Source organism: Petromyzon marinus, chromosome 5 (assembly GCF_048934315.1).
Source record: "Petromyzon marinus isolate PM22_M1 ecotype Great Lakes invasive population chromosome 5, UKy_Petmar_22M1.pri1.0, whole genome shotgun sequence".
Lineage (NCBI taxonomy): Eukaryota > Metazoa > Chordata > Hyperoartia > Petromyzontiformes > Petromyzontidae > Petromyzon > Petromyzon marinus.
Window position 1 is genome coordinate 3,189,615 of NC_133671.1, and position 22,245 is coordinate 3,211,859.

At 45.7% G+C, this 22,245-nt stretch overlaps 2 protein-coding genes across 4 annotated transcripts in view; one reads left to right on the forward strand and one right to left on the reverse strand.

Moving 5' to 3' along the window:
• Positions 1–4,033: 4,033 nt before the first annotated feature.
• Positions 4,034–6,900, forward strand: LOC116938945 (uncharacterized). Its single transcript, XM_076060999.1, is given in 4 exon segments — positions 4,034–4,719; positions 4,721–4,861; positions 4,864–4,948; positions 4,951–6,900. Coding segments are annotated over 4 exon segments (777 nt in total). The 5' UTR covers positions 4,034–4,611; the 3' UTR covers positions 5,394–6,900.
• Positions 6,901–11,330: 4,430 nt separating this feature from the next.
• LOC116938946 (uncharacterized) overlaps positions 11,331–22,245 on the reverse strand; it is a 28,703-nt gene continuing 17,788 nt past the window's right edge. For all 3 annotated transcript variants that reach the window (XM_032946707.2, XM_032946704.2, XM_032946705.2), the window contains exons 7-9: positions 22,147–22,210; positions 16,702–16,764; positions 11,331–13,211 (exon numbers count right to left, since the gene is read on the reverse strand). In XM_032946707.2, the coding sequence (XP_032802598.2) occupies positions 12,969–13,211; positions 16,702–16,764; positions 22,147–22,210 (370 nt within the window). In that variant the 3' untranslated portion in view covers positions 11,331–12,968. The remainder of the gene's footprint in view (positions 13,212–16,701; positions 16,765–22,146; positions 22,211–22,245) is intronic.

The following is a 22,245-nucleotide window of genomic DNA, read 5'->3' on the forward strand; positions in this document are numbered from 1 at the left end:
CACCATCCAGCAAAGCCAATCGTTAAGGTTTGTCACGTAAACAAGAAGTCCCAATTTGTTACTGCTTCAGCACACCGGTGTGTTGGAGAGTAAACCCACAACATTTGCAATTTAGTCACAGGCGAAACGTCTTAGTTCAAGATACAAACATATCCAATTGCCCGAGCTAGGTCTCGGCATTTGGGAACCCAACAGGGTCCGTAACCTTTCTTGAAGCCCCCGGGGATGTTTTTTTTTTCAGCACAGTCCATTGAGAAGGACCACGAACTGTTCTAAATTGTGCAGTGTTGGTGGGATCGGAAAAAGGTGGTTTCGATGAAGGTAAAACCACTCCTAACTGCAGCGTTGGCGGTGGACCTCTCATTGTGGGATCTCCCATTGACATGCTAATTCTTCTAACCCCCTCTCTCTGTACCCCCTCTCTAACTATTTAAGGCCTCGACACAGAGACGTTGTTTCTCTGTGTGCCCATGCGTGTGTGTCTCTCTCTCTCTGTCTCTGTGTTAACTCTTTCCGCTTGTGTGTCTGTGTATGTGTCTCTGCTTCTGTGTCTTGTCTCTCTCTTGGACGTAATCAACCAGGTAGGGCGTTGACTGTTGTGTCAGCCGACTTTCTGCGCTGTGTTGCATTATATTTCTAAGTTTACTAGGTGTCTTTTCTCTTTCATTTGTACCTGATGATTGCTTGCTTTGCAATCGAAACGTCGTATGTTATTATGTAATTCATTATTTCCTAGTTATACGTGACTTTACCGAAAGAACCAAAGAATAAAAACCACTCCTGTTCTCCTTGCCGACGTCGTCTTGTCGGCAGGGTTCAACATCGGGGAAATCCGCCATCTCATTTCAGTTTCCACCGGCAAACCCCCGGCTCGTTCTGTGATCTTTACCCGTCAGGATGACTGCAATTCCCTTCGTCTTGGTCTCCCTGCCTCTGCCCTCACTCCCCTCCAACAAATTAAAGCGGCTTCTGGCACGAGTGAATTCTCTTTAATCCTCACACTTCCCCTCTCCCTCAACTAAGCTGGCTTCCCGTTCACTCCACCGCTGTCTTTTCAAATACCTCACGCTCCACTTTAAATCTCTTCATGACCTTGTCCCACCTCTTCTCGCCTCTCTCATCTTCCATAAACCTCCTCTCATCCTCTTCGTTCCATTTCTTCTCTCTATCTCTCTCCCTCCTCCCTGTGCCAAATTCCCTTTTCGATTCTTCTCCCTCCTTGCACCTCTCCACTGGAAAAAACAAAAAACTCCCCCTGTACATTGAACAGCACGAAAAACTCAACACTGCCCATAGGACTCTACACTGCCTCTGTACATGAAGCAATCCTCACATGGCCCCTGTCAACTCCATCATTTCCATTGCGTCATCGTGTCGTGACCTGCGTCTTGAGTGAAGGCGCTGTCCATTCCATTCGTTCATCACGCAGGGGGTCGGGAAAAGGACCTCTTGCGGCTCGCAGCGCTCCCATGAACTGCTTTCTTTCCGCCCGTACACCACTGTTCATCAGACGCTTAGACACGTGATGTCTTACTCTTTGGTTCTATTCGGTAAAGTCACGTAGGTAAAAAAAAAATTCAATAAAAGAAACAATTAAAACACGACGTTTCGGAGGGCAACGCAAGCTTCCGTCTTCAGGTGGGACCAGTCACAGTCAAAATCGCTGCACCAAGTGGCGAGGCTCTGGGAACCCAGCGCTTAAATACAGGTTAAGGTAGTGGGGGGGGGGGGTGTGGGAGGGGCCATGTGGGGGGATTTCAGTGGGGTGCGGAGGGGGGATGAGTCGTGTGTGTGCAGGGATGAGTTAATCCGTCTTTTGTTGTGTGCAGTGTGAGGGAGATGGGTCACTGTGTGTGTGTGTGTGTGCAATATAAACGGAGTTAATCCTTCCTGATGTCGGTTAGAAATGGGTGGAGCAGTGGGCCGCAGTGGTGAAGCGCACTGTTGTCTGAACCTGGCCACCTGAGTTGGATTCCTGGACACGACTAACATGACCGGTGTGGATCATACAACCTTTAATGACTGATATGGAATGCGGTGGTCTTCATCCAGGCAGTCCCGCGGGACGACACTTTTTACTTTTATAATTTATCACAAAACATGTATTGGATGAAGCAATGTTTATTAATTTCAATGTCCAGTAATAAGACGCACACTTCACTACCAAATGTGAATCATAATCCAATTTATCCCATAGCTGCTCATTCAATGACACATTCTAAAGTTGACAATGTTTACTAAAACAGTCTGAAGTGTACAAAGAGAATAGGGGCCTAATCGTTTACTTCTTCATTCACCTCTTTAATTTAAAACGGGGACACGCAGCTTAGTGTCAGAGCTCACTTCCCAGGTCACTCGAGCGAACGAGGGGCCATCCATAAATGACGTCACGCGATTTTGGACGATTTTTGACCCCCCCCCCCTCGTCACACGGCGTCACAAAAAGTCAGAACCCTCCCCTAAAATATGACGTCACAAAGCTCTGCCTCCCCCCCCCCCCCCCCAAAAAAAATAAAACACGTGCTTCAAATCGCTTTAAACTATTGTCATTGTAGTGCGTATTTAATGTGGCGCTGCAACTCTGATGTTGTAGGAGAACACATTTATTAAAGTCTATTTAATAAAGTAGAACGTGTTGTCTTTATTTATTTAAAGTTGCGCATTTTTATGTGACGTCACATTTCTCACCCCCCCCCCCTCGTCAACACATCGTCACAGATGTCTGACCCGCCCCTAGGTGCGTGACGTCATTTATGGACGGCCCCCGAGTCCACTGTCTCTGAGGGTTCCCAGCGGCTTCAACAAAAAACCTTCAATCTCGACAGACAACGCGAGACCACCGCCTCTGCTATTGCCTCATTTATGCACTATGCTGGCCTGCGTGTTGAACTTCTTCCGCACCGTACGCAGCTAATCCGAGGTGCTAATTTAGGATCGCTCTCCAACTTTCACCTCTTCACTGCGCTCCCACCCCCACCCCACCCCCAAGGCAGACGTTGACAGCGGGCACAGGCTACAGAGCATGGATCCCGTGCAGGAGAAATGTCGAATGTGCGTGGGGAACGTCAGCGCAGCACGCGGTCACAGCGAGTCCAAGGTGCACGCACACCACAGACGGCGCAAGCGAGACCCAGCAAGTCTCGACTTGCGCAGAAAAATAATAAAATTATAATCTAATCACTCAACACGAATTGGTTAATGCAAGGCCGTAATTATAATATATATTGGGGGACATCCCCCCCCCCTAATATTCAAATATGCTCACAATGTCCCTCCCCCCCCCCCCCCAATATATTGCTATGAAATAGATTTCTGTTTCTATGATTGTGGTTATGGTTGTACTTTATTAATCCCTAATCTCTGCCATTACATACAATGAAACAAAAAAAGGTTAAAAAAACAGAGCAATGTAATACAATACACTATTAGACATTATTGTAAAAAATAAATAAGTCCATCCTATGTGTTAGTGAATGTTTTTATATTTTAGGCAGGAAATTCGTTTTCAAATTTATTTATTTTTGGCTTTGGGTTACGCTTGTCACTTATAATCCAGTATGACGCATCACGTGTCGGTCGTCTTTGTTGTTGTGTTTGTTACCCGGGCATGGCAGCTGCGCGTATTGTGCGTCGTGTGTTATGTGTCTGTATGTTAGTTGTAAATGTTGTGGATTCTCTCTCCAGCACACAACCGGTTCGTGCAGTGCTCGTAACCAATTGGCCACGTTCTGTTTACGTGACAAACCCCTTACTAATTGGCTGTGTCGGGTGGTGGCGGGTTTAACGGGGCATTTATATTTATGCGATTTAACCCAAAGAACGTGTAGTATGTAACTGTGTCTGTATGTTGTATCTGCGTATGTATCTGTGTATGTATCTATGTATGTAACTGTGATTATAGCTATGTATCTGTGTATGTATCTATGTATGTAACTGTGATTATAGCTATGTACCCGTGTATGTATGTTGTATTATGTTGTATGTATCTGTGTGTGTAAGTTGCGCGTAAGTTGAACTTCTTCCGCACCGTACGTGGCCACGCGTGATGACTCGGGGCGAGGCCGAGCAGTTCAGTTTATTTATTTTTGGTATAGCCCTATGAGCCATTCGGCTCTTGAATCGGCTGCAACCACAACAAACAAACAAACAAAAACACGAACAAGAAAAACATCTTAAAGTGACTTTGTGTTGACTGTGCAAACAGAAAATCCATGAAAAAAAAACGCGAGAGGGGTGAGGGGGGCTCCGTCACCGCCACCGCCACCGTGGCCCCGTGGTGAGCACCGGGAAGGGCCGTCACCTGGCAGTGCGCCTACGCACGAACCTCCTCCGGCTCACCAGTGGCCATGTCACCGCCGTCTCTCGCCACCGCCGATATCAACCCGGGAGTTACGAGTCAGACCGCAGCAGTCATAAGCGAAGGATTCAGACGTCCCCCCAACCGCGAGCTCATCACGATTTAGCCGTCCCTGTCGTTATCGTCCTGCACGTGGCGACGGGCTGCTGTGAGCGCGTTGCGTGCAGGTGCCCGAGTGAGCTCGCCTTGGGGGAGTTGTCGGCACGACGATCCGAGCCGCAGCCCGTTGCCGATGGGTGACAATTGGCTCCTCAATGCGTCGCGAGTGGCGCGTGCTGCTGCTGGGTTTGGACGCGGCTGGGAAAACCAGCAACGAATCCCTGGTGACCATCCCGACCATCGGCTTCAACGTGGAGACCGTGCAAGCCCATCAGGAACGTCACCTTGACAGTGTGGGACGTGGACGGCCAGCAGAAGATCCGCGCTCTCTGGAGACACGACTTCCAAGACACGGACGGGCTCCTCTTCGTGCTCGACAGCGCGGACCGGGAGCGCTTGGCCGAATGGCTCTCGAGGAGCTGAACGCCATCCTGGACAGCCCCGAGATGACGCGGGTGCCCTTCGTGCTCCTCGCCAACCGGCAGGGGACACCGCGGAGGTGGCGGAGGCGATGGCGGTGAAGGCGCGCACGCGGCACGGGCGCGAGTGGCTGGTGCAGGGCTGCTGCGCCTGCACCGGAGAGGGCCTCCTGGAGGGCGTGGAGCAGCTCTCACGCTTCGTCAACAACTCCCGAGCCACCCTCGGGGAGCAAGTGAGCTCGGCCTCGTCAGCGGCAGCAGCAGCAGCGGCGGTGTCACTCCAAGGCGGCGTCTCTCGTGCACGTGGTGGGGGGGGGCTGGACTTCGAGTTGTGTTCACTAAACGCAACTTCACTCGAGCGAACGCCATCATTGAAACAAACAGCTTGTTGTGAAAGACCCAATGCAGATGGTCGCTGGGTTTCGTCTTCCACGGAGCTGCTCACGGTCCACCCAAAACCGCATCCACTGCAAAATTCCACGGCAGTAGATGCGGATACCCTGGTGCACAAATGTTAAATTAGAAACTCTCCAGGAGCCTGCGACTGTGGTCATCCAGAACAGACCGTGGCAGCGTGTAACGACGCAATGCCCGGTCCACAAACACGAAGGAGACATCGCGTCGATACACTCACGACCACTGCTTCTCGCGCGCTGGATCTGGGCTTGACCACCTGAATGTGACTTCAAGGTCGTTGCTGTGTATCTGCATCAGCAGCCACACGAATGAAGCAGCAGAAGAAGAGAACGCGGTCGCGTTCACGTGCACGCGCTACGCCACTTGCGTGTGCCTCTCGCTATGAGTGCACCTCCGCATCGTCGTCAACTGGAGACTTGAGGTTCACATTCAACGGCAGCAGTCGCTCTGTGATTCCACGCTGGTGGGCCAAACGCCTCCCCCAGTTGGTTCTGTTCCGCGCTTTGCTTGCAGCGGTCCCGTCGCGTCCTCCGGATGCTTTGGGTTCATCTCGCAATCTCTACGGGTCAACTTTTACGACTCGTGGTTTAGATATAAATATGTAAATGCCCTCTGTAAATTTAAAGCGGCACAATCTGTGCAAGTTTTTTTTTCATTGAAGGCACTTTAATGGCTCGTCTCATTTTCATGAATACTTTTATAGAACAAACAACATTTTCGAACATCTGGAGATATTTGTAGGATTTGTTGTTCCCGTCTTTCATACAAATGAGATTTTAACCCTAATGGTTCAATTCATCAACGTACTCAATTTTAGTACCGTATGTGTTCACATGTTGTCTTAAACTGTCGTCAATTTTCTTGTCTAGCTTCGCAATGCTCCATTAAATTTGTGATAAAATGTTAAATCTACTTTTGTTATGTTAAAAAAGAAACCAGGACAATGTAATCAGTGCAATGTAAATGTGTAAATTGTTTACGGTTGATATTCTCTCTGATTTCTTAACCCCGATGGTGATGTGGGCGATACCTTCACTCTTCGTGCTCTTCAGAGTCACAGATTGTTTACATTCCTCGTTGTTTTAGACTCGCTACTGCGGATGGTGTACAGGACGTATAATCGAATGCCATGTGGTAATCTATGACAGCTTGATAAATGTATTTGCCGCACGCATTCTACTGTTATTTGATTGAAGGTGGCCTGATGTTGATAACGATTTCATGAAGTCTGCTTGTTTAGTCGGTTTGTTGTCTATTGTTTGTTGATATTTTGTATATGCACGAACCGAGGCTGATAGCCGCATGATTATTAAGATCCTATCGTCACCTTTTGTGCAATAAAATTGTTTTGAGACCAGACAGTGGTCGGTAATTGTGAAATATTCCGGCACGTGTGTGGTGAGACGGACAAGATCATTTGAGATCAGTGGTCCGCCCGGTGCTAGCCGAGCTGCATCGCCTTGCAGTTGCCCAACGAATTCGTGATGAGGTCGCACTCATTACACACGCGACGTGCCTGCCCCACTCATGAACCACAACACCTCGCTGATCTCGTCAAGCAGCACAAGCCATCATCACGCGAACTCCGATCATCTTCGCAGCAGCACATTTTGGCTTGCCATCGAACAAAGACGATTAACCGCATCGCGAGCTTTCGGATGCACTTCTACGGCCGTCTGGAACGCTCTTCCTTCCGATATTAGGACGCCACTTGGAGCTATGCACTTTCAAATCTCCATTGAAAACTGATTTCTTTCGAAATGCTGTTAGTTGTCCGAACCCGCACGTCTGGCTACGTACGGTGCGAAAGAAGATTAACATACATGTTATGGAATTGTGTTAATTTACATATTCCTTCAAGTAGTTCTTCCTCAATTGATTTTAAGATTGTTGTCGGAGTTTTTATCTGCGGACGATGACACTATTTAACTTGCCTATGAACTATGTAAAAAGTATGCCTACACACAGCTGGCGATACAACTGTTGGCTTGAAGTGTTACTGCATTGGAGAGCCTTAACATTCAACACTTGTCATCAGCACCTCCAGCCTGTGATTGCCTAGACCAGTGGTTCTCAACCTTGTTCGGCTACCCTCTTGCCTGACCCAATATGGTTTTGAGAAATAAATGTATGAATAATAAACATCAATATTTTAATTAATTGGCCATTATGTGTGGTATATCCTAACTAGCAAGTAACTGCAAGCGAATAAAAGCAATCAACGGACGCTCTGCTCTCTTGGAAACCACTTTGTTTAGGTTAACATATGGATCACAATGTTATCGTCGTTATTTTATATTTGCAGAATCCGACGTGATTATTCACCGATGACTCTTACGTATGATAGAATTTCACACATTTATAAATCATCTCCCCTACCGCCTGGGACATTGCCGCAGACTCCCCGGTTGAGAACCACTGGCCTAGGGCATCGGATGAGGCTGCAGTAGCCGCCCTAGAAACCCCAAAGGTCACCGCGTGGACGGGCAATGGGCTCACGAAGCTGCCACTCCCTCTTAGTGGTGGGCAGCTTCCTGGAAAATCGGAACATCGATGTTCGCCCTACACCGTTATAGGCCTATGAGCAACTTCCCTGGCAACCGATGGAACTCATCACACAGGGAGCCCCATCTCCCCTGGGATGACACTGCAGCTGCCTCTGAAAATCCCCGCTCACACATTCGCTCTGTGCAATGCGTATGTTGTTTCAGCGGTGTAGGGGTGTCAGGGGAAGGATTCCCACCAATCGGAGGGTTAGTGGGACGGTGACAGGAGAAGGCGGAGGGGTAATCGAGGAGATATCAGGGGAGAACTGGCGGGAAGAGGGGGCCTTTGGCGGGAATGAGATTGAGACGGCTGGAGACAGGTGTGGATGGAAGAGGAATAAAGGACGAACCCCCTGCAACCCTTGTCGGCTCTCCTTTACAGTGGTATTCTGCACGGAACGTCACCTTCGTCGTGTAATTCCACACATCAAGATGTAGCGCTGGATCCCAGAACGGCAGTGATCGTAGACGTCCTACGCACTGGAATAAGCTGCCCCTACTTGTAGACTATCAGCCTCGCTCGCGATGTTTCATTCTCCCCTGAGAACTCACTCACTGATTGTCCTTCGCTTACCCCAACTCTCCTTCCCCCTCCCTTCCCCACCAACTCCGTCCCCCTTCACCGGGCAATCCATCACGACTCAATTCATCATTAGCCACTCATTGTCAATTTCATCGTTTATACTCTTTGGTTTTATTCGGTAAAGTCAAGTAGGTAAAACGAATTTAAATAAAATAAACAATTAAAACACGTTTCGGAGGCAACGCAAGCTTCCGTCTTCAGGTGGGACCAGTCAGGGGGTGTGGGAAGGGCCATGTGGGGGGACTTTAGTGGGGTGCGGAGGGGGAATGGGTCGTTGTGTTTGTGCAGGGATGAGTTAATCCGTCTTTTGTTGTGTGTAGGGTGCGGGAGATGGGTCACTGTGTGTGTGCAATATAAACGGAGTGAATCCTTCTTTTGTTGTGTGGAGGGTGCGGGAGATGGGTCACTGTGTGTGTGTGCAATATAAACGGACAGAATATCGGCCAGGATGTGCTGTAAGGGGGCAGTAGAAAAAGGAAAATAGAAAAGTTCGGAAATAATGTTTGGTATACCACTGCTTGAAATTGCTGTTAGAAATTAGTGTTTGGTATGATTCAAAACGTCTTTCCAGTGGTTGCTTAATTTGGAACCATCCTCTCGGTTGAAATTATGCCTGTGTTTGTATATCTGAATGGCTTCGTGGACAAATCTTTGGTGATAACCTGTAGGTTTACAAAGAACCTTGGTATCGGAAAAGACAATCTCATGATCACCCATAGCGTTGTAACAGTGATCAGCCACAGCAGATGAATTAGTTCTGCCGTGTTTCAAATCTGATTTATGTTCGCGAATTCGGTCAGAGATATATCGTTTCGTCTCCCCGATATAACAATCACCACAGGTACAGCTCAATTTGTAAACACCGGGGTACTGTAAGTCAGGGATGACATCCTTTACGGATGGGATCAGATCACGAATTTTGTGTACTGTATTGAACTGGACTTGGATCTTGTGTTTGTTTAGAATTTTGGAAATATTTTTAGTAACGCCTGCTATGTAAGGTAGTGTGATGGTTTTGATTGGAGTATCAGGTGGTTGTTTCTGTATAGTAGGAGAAACAGCTTGGCGGATGGTACGGTCAGAGAATCCGTTCCTCCTAAGGGCCAGCCGTACCAATTTTAATTCACTGGTCAAGTGATGTTGGTCTGAAATGCAATGAGCCCTATGGTGTAACGTTTTGATGAGAGTTCTTTTGAGCCAGGTGGTGGTGGGAATCCGGTTTCAAGTAGAAATCTGTGTGGGTGGGCTTTCTGTAAACAGAATGTCCCAACGAGCCATCAGACGTCCTCTCAAACAGAACATCCAAGAATGGAAGCTTGCCATCTTTCTCTATTTCCATGGTGAATCTTATGGAAGGGTGTCTGGAATTGATGTGGTCCAGGAAAAGGTTCAAAGCTGGGAGGCCATGTGGCCAAATGACGAAAGTGTCATCCACATATCTCTTCCAAAGGGAAGGACTGAGGGTGGATGTCTGGATGGCGTTCGATTCAAATTTCTCCATGAAAACATTGGTTATCACTGGTGACCCATGGGAGTACCCTCATTTTGCTTGTAAAAAGTACCATTCCAAGTAAAGTAGATGTTGGTAAGGCAGTGCCAACCAGCGCAGGTACTTCAGGGTTTAGTCCATGTTGGACCAGATCCTCAATTATTTTAATGGTGTCAGGTACTGGGACCTTGGTGAACAGAGACACCACATCAAAGCTGACGATATCGTCAGGGGCCAGTACAATGTCTTTGACCAGAGACCAATTGGGATGAGTTAAGTACTGCTGAGGTGGTCTTGCCAGTAAAAGGTAGCAGAGTATCTGACAGAAAACGGGCTAGTTTGTAGGTAGGAGAGTTGATCGTGGACACGATGGGTTGTAGTGGGGTACCTTCTTTGTGGATCTTGGGAAGACCATAACATCTAGGAGGTCTTGGAGCGGAGGGCCTTAGAGAATTTTAGTTGGTTCGAATAGGCAGGTCGAACTTGTGATGATCTTGTTGGTTTTAATCGTGAGGCTGTTGGTAGGGTCATTTTAATTTTTTTAGTAACTCCCATCACTGAGTAGGTCCTGAATTTTATTGCGGTATGAGTTTTTATCCATAATTAGTGGCATTGCCCTTGTCGGCTGAGAGGATGACTATGTCATCCCTCTCTTTTAATTTCGTGAGTTCAGAGCGTTCACCTTTGCTGATGTTGCTAACGGGTTTCTTAGCACTCTTAAGAATAGTGGCTATTTCAGCTCTCACTACGTCTGCTTGGATGTGTCCTATACCTTTGAGGGCAGAAGGAATTCATCTGCTGTGGCTGATCACTGTTACAACGCTATGAGTAATCATAAGATTGTCTTTTCTGATACCAAGGTTCTTTGTAAACCTACAGGTTATCACCAAAGATTTGTCCACGAAGCCATTCAGATGTACAAACACAGGCATAATTTCAACCGAAGATGGTTTCAAATTAAGCAACCACTGGAAAGACGTTTTGAATCCGTGGTATATCAAACATTATTTCCGAACTTTTCTATTTTCCTTTTTCTACTGCTCCCTTACAGCACATCCTGGCCGATATTCTGTCCGTTTATATTGCACACACACAGTGACCCATCTCCCGCGCCCTCCACACAACAAAAGACAGATTAACTCATCCCTGCACACACACGACCCATCCCCCCTCCGCACCCCTCTAAAGTCCCCCCACATGGCCCCTCACAACCCCCCCCCCACCTTAACCTGTATTTAAGCGCTAGGTTCCCAGAGCCTCGCCACTTGGTGCAGCGATTTTGGCTGCGACTGGTCCCACCTGAAGACGGAAGCTTGCGTTGCCTCCGAAACGTCGTGTTTTGTTTATTTTATTTTAATTCGTTTTACCTACGTGATTTTACCGAATAAAACCAGAGTATGAATCCTTGCAGTCACAAAAGTTTCAAATCTAGAATTCATCGTTTATTTCACGCATCATCATATCCATCAAGGACTATCACCCTCAAACTCTCACTCATCTGCCGTACAAATTGCTAAGTTTGCACTTCGAACAAATGTACGCGCATCTCTTGAGCCTCAATTTCAGTAAGCGAACGGACCAAGTTTATATTCATTTCATGACATTCACAATGGTGACAACATAAACCCGTATTTAAAAACATTTTCTATCAAAGGCTTACATTTGGCGTACTACGTGGATTCAGTTCGTAGAGAAAGTCAACTGAGCCTAATATTTTCTAAACAAGACAAATTGGTGTGAGACAACGAGGTTGTCTTAGTAGGATAAGTCAGAGCCCAGATCCAGGGCTGAACCCAGGCAGCCACATGGGTGGGGGCACAAACAGATTCTCACATTTGGGTTATCAAATCATACATATTATTTCCCTTGAGAACTAAACATTTTTAGGAGACGTTAGATGAACTGTCTGTGGTACGGTACAGATGCAGAGTTGTACCCAGATGTGTTTATTAGATGCTTATTTAAAAAAGTAATCTCATAATTCTGACAATTTTCTAGGGCAGTGAAAACATCTCAATTGGTGTAATACTGCTTGCTGGATGTACATTTGTCTCAAAGTACAACACTGATATCACAACTGCAACATAATTTGGAAGAAAAATGCAAAAACGTGGGAACAATGCAGTAGTACTGGAAATGAAGGTGATAAGAGCAGTCTGATGAGCAAGGAAGTAAATGAATGAACGTGCTGCATGGTTGTGTGCAAGCAACATGTGACATTTAATACTCAAGACTTCCCAAAAAGTAACCAAATCAAGATGGTGCATCCTCATTTTGACTCCAGTAAAATGTGAATTTCTCCGTCTCAAGACACGACACCGATGTATGAACGGCAACATAATCACGAAGCATTCCTCAAAAGACAACACGGAGAACAAAAATCTCGTAAATAGGAATGGATTTTTCCAATACATAAATTATGGACGTGTTTCAGTCATCCCAACTCCACTCTTACCCTAAAAATACACACCTATATCACCTCTTACAATACAAAAATCATAAAGAACATTAATTTTAAAAGAAAAAAATACCTTTTCAGGTAACTCAGCCAAAAGATCTGCTGCATGTTGGAATTACTGGCAAGGTGATGTGGAGGCATTACTGTTGCACTGCAGGGACACCGTGACGCTGTAACAAATGGACATGACGCAGCCTCCTGGGTGCTTCGTGTTTGATCTCATGGCAAGTGGCGTGTGACAATTCATTGACGCGGAAATTGGATTTTGTGAATTGAAATGTGTCCATAATTTGCCAATCGCGTTCATGCGACATGTCGCAAAACCGAACGTTCGTAAAAACGAGGGATACCTAGACTGGAAAATAATGATCACAAGAGTAGTCTGTTGAGTAAGGAAGTAAATGACTGAGGAGGGTGTGTGTACACGTGGGTCACGTGTGACATCTTTAACACTCACCGACCTACCAAAGAGCAACAAACATCAAGACAAGACATCTCAATTTTGACTCTTAGATAATGGAGAAAGAAACCAGCATGAAACAAGATCAAGGTGCAAGAGGATGGAGAAGCTGTGAATCTTGTGTGGGAACACTTTTTTTTCTATACAGGCAAAGTTAAACGAGATTGGTGGTGGCGATACGTCAGACTTAGTGGTTTTGCAAGCATGTCATTAATCATTTTCTCCCTGCGCTCTGCACACTCCTTGCGCTGTTTCAGTCGGCGCAGCCGGGCCTTGGCTCGTTGCTGCTCTGGGTCTCGCTGTGGCACCGCTGCTTCGCGCGCCCCACCCTCGCTCTGGCGCAAATCCTCCTGCAACGCCCGATGCAGCTCCGATGTCTTCAACTGTCAATGGACACGGTAAAATTACAATTACGTACGCTGAATGGAAGAAATCATGATTACAGTTACGTGCGTGATCGTACTCGTAAACAGAGTTGGGACAAAGTGTGTTCCTGCCCAAATGAGCAGTGGAGTGGTGCTCAACTCCACTGCCAGAGATTGACTGCTTGGTCTCATTCACACTCTTCAGCCGCCACACTGCAGATCACAACTCCCCTAACTACAAACTAGCCCGCTTTTTATCGGATACTCTGCTTCCCTTTACTGGCAAGACCACCTCAGCGGTACTTAACTCAACCCAATTGGTTTCTATGGTCAAGGACACTGTACTATCTCCTGACGATATCCTCGTCAGCTTTGATGTGGTCTCGCTGTTCACCAAGGTCCCAGTGCCTGACACCATAACAATAATTGAAGATTTGGTCCAACATGGACTGAACCCTGATGTACCTGCACTGGTTAGGCACTGCCTCACCAACACTTACTTGACCTGGAATGGTACCTTCTACAACCAAAAGGAGGGTACCTCTATGGGTTCTCCCTTGTCATCAGTGATAGCCAATGTTTTCATGGAGACATTTGAATCAAACGCCATCCAGACATCCACCCTTCGTCCTTCCCTGTGGAAGAGATATGTGGATGACACTTTTGTCATTTGGTCACATGGCCTCCCAGCTTTGAACCATTTCCTAGACCACAAATTCCAGACACCCATCCATCAAATTCACCATGGAAGTGGAGAAAGATGGCAAGCTGCCATTCTTGGATGTTCTGTTTGAGAGGAGGACGGATGGCTCTTTGAGAGATTCTGTTTACAGAAAGTCCACCCACACAGATTCATACTTGAAGCCTGATTCCCACCACCACCCGGCTCAAAAGAACTCTCTCAATAAAACATTATACCATAGGGCTCATTGCATTTCTGACCAACACCACCTAGCCAGTGAATTAAAACATGTACATCTGGCCCTCAAGAGGAACGGATACTCTGACCGTACCATCCGCCAAGCTGTTTCTCCCACCATACAGAAACAACCACCTGATACTCCGATCAAAACCATCACACTGCCATATATAGCAGGCGTTACCAAAAAGATTTCCAAAATTCTAAACAAACACAAGATCCAGGTCCGGTTCAATACAGTACACAAAATTCGGGATCTGATCCCATCCGTAAAGGATATCATTCCTGACTTACAGTACCCCGGTGTTTACAAATTGAGTTGTACCTGTGGTGACTGCTATATCGGGGAAACGAAATGACATATTTCTGACTGAATTTGCGAGCACAAATCAGATTTGAAACACGGCAGAACTAATTCTTCGGCCGTGGCTGATCATTGTTTCAACACAGCGGGTTCTCATGACATTATTTTCTCCGATACCAAAGTACTATGCAAACCTCCCGGTTATTGTCAAAGATTTGTCCATGAAGCCATCCAGATATACAAACATAGACACAACTTCAACCGAGAGGATGGTTTCAAATTGAGCAACTTTTGGAAAGATGTCATCAACCAAGTCAAACGTTAGCTGGCTGATAATTGTACAGCCGTTTCCGTTTCTACCAGGAAGGTGCTTGCTCTCGTGCAGCACGCCATCGCTCCCCCCGAACCCCCTGCAGCATAACAAAAGGGGGTTGTACCCGCTTTCGTGCAGTGCACCACCGCTCCCCCCAAACCCCATGCAACATAACAAAAGGCGGCTTAACTTAGCCCTCCCCTCCCCACCCACGTCCCTTCCTGGCTCCTCCCCCCCCCCCCCCTTAACCTGTATATAAGCTCGGGTGTCCCAGAGCTGTTAACTTGATACAGCGAACTTTGTTGTATCTGTTCCACCTGAAGACGGAAGCTTGTGTTGCCTCCGAAACGTCGTGATTTAATTTAGTTGTTTTCTTTTATTTTACCTACGTGACTTTACTGAAAAAAAACAAAGAGTATGAATCCTTGCAGTCACGAAACCTTCAAATCTAGAAAACATAAAAACATTCACCACGAAGTGGCAGTGACGTCACCATGATGCTTCTGCCAGGTTAGGTACACTTTGAGGCCACGTGAGTATCGAAGGCTCGCTGGCAGGAGGTCACAGGACAAACCCAGGTGCCATAGGTTGACTGAGATGACTGGCAGATGCATCACCTGTGCCCCCTACTATGCCAACTTGCTGCATTTTAGCTGCCCGACGCTCTGCTTGTTGTTGTGAACTTCACTCCTCTGCCCTCCACTGTTGTTGGCGGTCAACTGCCTCCAACTACTCAATCGTGTCCTTTGTGAGCTTCCTCCATACTGGCCGATCTTGGCACTGCTGATACCAGTCCACGGCAAGTCCGTTCAGCTCCATATCCTCTACCACGACAACCCATCTCCTCTCTAGCCTGTGCCACGGTCGTTTAGCCCCCTCTATCCAGCCAAACAGAAGCTGTTTTGGCATGCAGTGGTTGGGAATATGGGCTACATAACCCACAAATATCTGGACACAGATATTTCAAGGATTTGTGAGCTCCTCGCACAATTCAGCCTGGTTAAACCAGCTCAGATGTTCCATTAGAGTCCACGTAGAAAAGGGAAGGTATAACTGTGGTTGAGAATACCCGAAGCTTCAAGTGGATCGGACAGGCCAGGTAGCTTCTCCACATTGTTATGCAGCGGATGAAAATATACTGCCTGAATGATTCAGAGTGAGACCTCTCGTGCCAAACCAGAGCTGGTCATAAGCACACTGCCCAGGTATGGAAACCTCTCCACTCTCTTCACAACTGCCCCATTACTCATGCGGGCAGTTGAGGGGGTGGAGTGTTTGATGACACAAAATACCCAGGGAGATGCTTAGTTTGGGTGGGGCTAATGGCAAGCCCTGACCTCTTAGTAGCATGCTCCAGGTTTAGCAGGAGAGCCTCGAACTCCGAGTTGGAGGCCTCCCCATACAACACCAAGTGCTCAAAAGCAATCACCATGCCAAAGCTCCAAAATACATATATTTTAATGTGATTTTAAAAACATGACTTAACTTTCAAACCATAAACATTTATCCAGTAATTTAAATGCTTTTTAATTAACTGATTAAATTTTACACTTATAGAGCCGCTCCAATCATAACCATTGGACTAATTTAACTAACTCAGCAGCCAAAAACCACAGCCTTTGTGCATATGCAAAAACATCATTGTGCATATGCAAAACACAAAGACTGTGTGCCTTGTACAGATATTTGCGTCTGGTTAAATATGCAAATTTAGCTTTGCATCTTTCATAACATTTTACTTCAAATAGAACCTCAGAAATAAATGTTTATTTAATGAAACAATTAAACACGAAACTGTGCATCTTAATAGTCGAGAATGAACACGAGTGATCAAATTCATGACACCAAGGCCTCAACTGTTCAATGATTAGAAAACCGTAAGCACACCACAGTCAGTCGCATGCTCACGACTGTACTTGAAAAGGGGCCGAGTGGTTGTAGTCATGGACTCATGGAATGGTTGAACGCTGACCTTTGTAGCCTTAACACTTTGCTTGTGTCTTTCCAGAACAGCTTGCAACTTCTTCACTTCTCCCTGCGATGTATATACACACGCAACAATTTAGGGTCACATTGTGGCATGGCAGCAAGTTATAAAGTTCATGGATATTGAGGTACAAAGGACAGTGTAATAAATCTCACTACAAATGACGTGGACATTGGTACAATGGATTCAAGCCTAGTGGTCCTAAAAGTGTAATCATCTTTTTTAAAGGTAATTCTTCATTGATATACAGGGTGTTTTAAAAAGATGGACCCGATTTTAAATCGCTATATCTCTGCAACCATGAACCGCCCATGAATGAAAATATCACCACTTGAAAGGGCGGGGCATAGAGAGGGCGGGGCATAGAGAGGGCGGGGGCATATGGTTTCAAATGATTACCGCGAGATGCCTCTCCCAGCGCATAAACAGCCCCTCGTCTCAGTCATTCGCAAGACGCACTGCCTTAACGTTGGTTAGGTCGCACGGGACCCCAAAACTTGGCGCTACATTCTTGGCCCCCAAGATCCCCAGACATCACACCCTGAGACTTTTTCTTGTGGGGATTCGTCAAAGACCGTGATTTTGTGCCACCATTAGCAACTAATCTGGATGACATCAAAACGGAATCACAGCAGCGGTGACTTCAGTGGCAGAAGACACTTTGAGAGGCATTTGGAACGAATTCAACTATCGTCTCGATGTTGTCCGTACAGCAGGTGGAGGGCACATAGAGCATTTATAAAATTGTAAGTAAAATCTGATAACTGATTAAACCGTTTGTAACTTTGTGTAATTGTAACATGTTGCCATCGTGAAACATACTGCTTTGTAATTGGGTCCATATTTTTGAAACATCCTGTATATCAATGTGTAACAAATTTGTATTTATTTTTTGTTCCTGGGTAGTGTTATTTCCTAATTGCTCATGCCTTAAAAGTACAGAAAATGGCTATTATTCCCCACAAACTTTGCTTTGTGACTAGGATAGTGATATTTTGAAATTCACCTTTTTCCAGAACATTCCAGATAAATTCAGTGCTGAGTAAATTTGGAGTAACGTCTAGAACATTCTAGAACTTTCCAGTAAAATAAATAGTAGTATAAATACAGGGGCCTTAAGCCCACCAGTTGAGCTTAGTTCCTGCTGCCTGAGTGGATACATATCTGCATTTTTCTGAGATGACATCAAGAGGCTACAAGCATCCGGCAGACGCATTTTGCTATGTTTGCGGCCAATTTATCAAGACAAGAGTGAAAAAGTACTCTGTGGAAGCATCTGCTAAGATGTGCGAGGCTTACAAGGCATATTTCGGCATGCCTGTCGGGGATCAAGACAAACCCTGGCCACCTAATTTCACCTGTGAACAATGCAAAAAAACTTTGGAAGGTAAGATGGACAATTGTTCTCGGAATTTTACGTGATAAAATTTGTTAAAATTTCAAAATTGTAAAAGTTTTAATTTTAAAATGTTTTACAATTTTCAATATTATTGAAATGTTATCGGAATTGCCTGTAACCAGAATGAGTGGCACCTCTTCATTGACAGCTCATCCAGGAGCCTCAAAGCTGTGCTGCTCCATAACGGTAACAAGTACCCGTCTCTTCTCCTGGCTCACTCGGTGCACCTCCAAGAGGATTACAACATCATCAAGACCTTGCTGGACGCCTTGAAGTATGATGAGTACGGCTGGGAGGTCATCGGAGACTTCAAAATGGTGGCATTCCTGATGGGTCTCTAAGGCGGTTTTACCAAGTTTCCCTGCTATCTTTGCCTTTGGGACAGCAGGGGCACCAAGGTGCACTACCACAGGCAGGACTGGCCACAGCGGACCGAGTTCTCTGTGGGGAGGAACAACGTCAAGTGGGAGCCACTGGTGGACCCCCGGAAAGTGCTGATGCCACCACTGCACATCAAATTGGGCCTTATGAAACAATTTGTCAGAGCTGTAGATAAGGAGTTGGCAGCCTTGAAGATCCTTGAAGACTTCTTCCCTAAGTTGTCTGAGGCACAGGTCAAAGCCAGTGTCTTCATCGGACCACAGATAAAGAAGATCCCGAAGTGCAATGAATTCCCCAATAAGCTCACTAGTAAGGAGAAAGCGACTTGGACCAGCTTTGTCGCAGTGGTTCGTGGCTTCCTGGACAATCACAAGGTCGAAAACTATGTGGAGCTGGTTGAGACTCTGGTGAAGAACTACGGCACAATGGGCTGTTGGACGTCCCTCAAAGTCCATATCCTTGATGTTCATGTTGATAAATTCAAGGAGAAAATGGGAGCGTACTTGGAGGAGCAAGGCGAGCGCTTCCACCAGGATATACTGGACTTTGAACGCCGCTACCAAGGACAGTATAACGAGAACATGATGGGAGACTACATTTGGAGGCTGATTCGTGAAAGTAATTTACAGTATAATCGTAAATCTTGAACTACTCACTTCTAAATCTTTTGTAGTCATTTTTTTATTACTTTAGTATAAATACATGCTAATTTTGATTCATGTGTTTTTTTTCCTGACTTTATGTGAACGAAAAGACACAAATACACCTGTTTTCTCATTGAAAATAGGTACATTTCAAAACTATCACGGTCCTGGTCACAAAAGCAACATTTGTGGGGAATAATAGCCATTTTCTATACTTTTTAGGCATAAGCAATTAGGAAATAACACTTACTACCCAGGAACAAAAAATGTGTTACATAGTGTATTCTATCCCCCGCTGTGCTCATCCCTGTAACGAGTCGAAGCCAATTGTGATGCAAATTGGGCGGAGTGGTCCCTGTGCATGAGAACAGACACCATGCGTGACTGAGGACTGAGGTTTTGTAAATCCTTCCTCAGTCGGGATGACAAATTGTATGTCGGGGGGGGGGGGGGGAGGCGTGAGAATGGATTCTCCTTCACGTCGTCACAATCCTTCATTGTGAACTTCTCCTCCACTCACTTTTCACAACTCGGTAAGATTCTCTAGACAGTAATCCCTCCTTTAATGCGGTAGATGTGTTCCTGTAAAGTGCCACGTTAAGAGAACACTTACTCTACTGAATAACATCTGAATGATAAAATCAGCCTGCAGTCACAGCATGGTGGGACGAAGAACTGAGATGAGGGCACGCCAACACGTACAGTATCTAACCCCAAATAGCTGTGCAGCTATAGTAGTTCGTTGCTGACCACTCAGAAACCGTGTTTGTAACGGGCGTGTTCCAGGTTGTGCGAAAAGTGTACCCAAATAGAAGAACCGTGTTGTAGCGAAAATGCGTTGTATGACAACGGGTTCGGTGAGGACTTCCGTATATGCCTGCACATCTGCCACATTCATCATTTCTTGAATCCCATTGCTGAAATATTCTTTCATCACCATGAACAAAATGCAACTCAGTTCTCTAGTCTGCCTAAACTCCCGATGATGAAGCCAATGCCAGACTTGTTATCCATACCAATAAATGCAACCACTTTTATTCAAATCACAGATCTCTTAAATGTTTTCAAATCTAATATGGATCCACTACTGTCCTCAGTCTACAAAGATTGCCCTCAATTTTCTTAAATATTCCATGTGTTCTTGCCCCACGTACCACACCTAACCCTTTTCCCCTGTGCCTATGATGGTTATATTGTTTATTCTTAAGTGTGATCCTATACAACATACAGATGTTTAACGATTAATTTTTCCTCACTGTATACAAACTCCTGACAGTAGGCCCACCAACCAGATTGACCACATTATTATCAGTAGCAAGTGGCGCAGGTCACTCTCCAGGATGTTAGAACATACCGTGGTGCAGATTCCCATAGCGACCACTACCTTGTCACTGCCACTATCAAGCTCAAGAGGGCCATACCACAAGTTCAGCGCCGGAAACAACTGGACAATGCGAAACTCAAGTGCCCGAAGAAGAACAAAGAGTTTGTCATGGAGCTACAGAACCCTTTTCGTGCTATAAATGCCACCACTGAAATGGAGGATGAGCAAAACATGAACAGAAAATGGGATAACATGAAGAACACCTACATTGAAGCAGTGCAAAGGGCCCTAGGTTTCAAACAAAAGGGGGCTAAAGAGTGGATAATACCAGATACATGGCAAAAAATTGAAGAGAGAAAACAATCGAAAACAAAGTTACTAAACTCCACGTCAACAAAGCTCCAGAAACGGTGACCCCACTGGAGTTTGTGGACGACTTCACCTACCTGGGTAGCCTCATTAGCAAGGACAGCGGGGCCCATAAAGGTATCAAGGCAAGGTTGGGAAAAGCTAGGGGCACCTTCTGTCAACTGCTAACCATTTGGAAGCCCAAACAGTACAATCTGAAAACCAAAGTCCAAATACACAACAGCAATGTCAAGTCCATCCTGCTATATGGCTATGAATGCTGGAGGGTCGTGAAAGCAGACGTGAAAAAGGTTGAGGCCTTCCACAATGGATGCCTCAGATATATCTGTCGTATATTTTGGCCAAACAAAATATCCAGTCCTGAATTGTATTTGAGGTCCCAAAGCTGGAATATCACAAAGGAGATAAAACAACAAAGACTGCGATGGCTAGGCCATGTCCTAAGAATGGAATAGAACCGCATCGCTAAAATTGCTCTGAGATGTATGCCTCCGGGAAAAAGAAAACCGAGGAGGCCAAAAACCACCTGGCGAAGAAAGGCCAACGAAGAGCTTGGTCAGATGAAGCTCTCATAGGGAGAGGCACAGCATGCAGCCAAGGACAGGAACAGATGGAAAGAACTCATTTTAGCCGTTTGTCCCAAAGGGGATGAAAAGTATAACATCTCCATTGACACCATTCTAATCCATTCCATGGTGTCCTTTGTGACAGCCATTAAAGTTTCCCTGCCGTGTAACATCTTGAGCTGATTTAGCATTTCCCCACTTTATAAATCCAAACTGCTGAAAAACCTGATACATCAAGGAAAAGGCATTGCAGTTTCCAAGATACGAGTGGGTATGGATCGTAGGTACAAATCAAAGTAAAAATAGGTAATTTTGGGAATTTTTTTTGACACTGCCACGAAAAAAAACACCCGTTGCTGTATGTACGTTGAACTTCCTTCCCACCGTATGTAGCCAACCGTGCTAATCGGAGGTGTGGGAGGAAGACAAACTAAACACAAAAAATAATATAACAAAAACCCTTGAGAAAATGGTTTATACCTCAATATATGCCTACACACAATAAATATATTAAAGCTTACAGCATCTTCGTACCAGTAAATATATTGATAATTGGCGTCGCAAAACTTTTGTCAGAGAGAATAACACTTCAAAACTTTTGTCAGAGAGAATAACACTGGATCACACGAATGCACTCATTTAACAATAATACACATTTACGAAATATCATGCAAAAGTTTGAGTAAGCAGTGATTAGGGACAGAGAACATCCCATATAGATGCTCAACTCCACAAAGGCACATTCACCTCTTCCTGTTGGAGCTTCACGGACGCTTCAACGACCACTTTTTGGTATTCTTCATGCTTCTCTCTGCAGAAACAGAACATCAAGAAGTGGAAAATGCA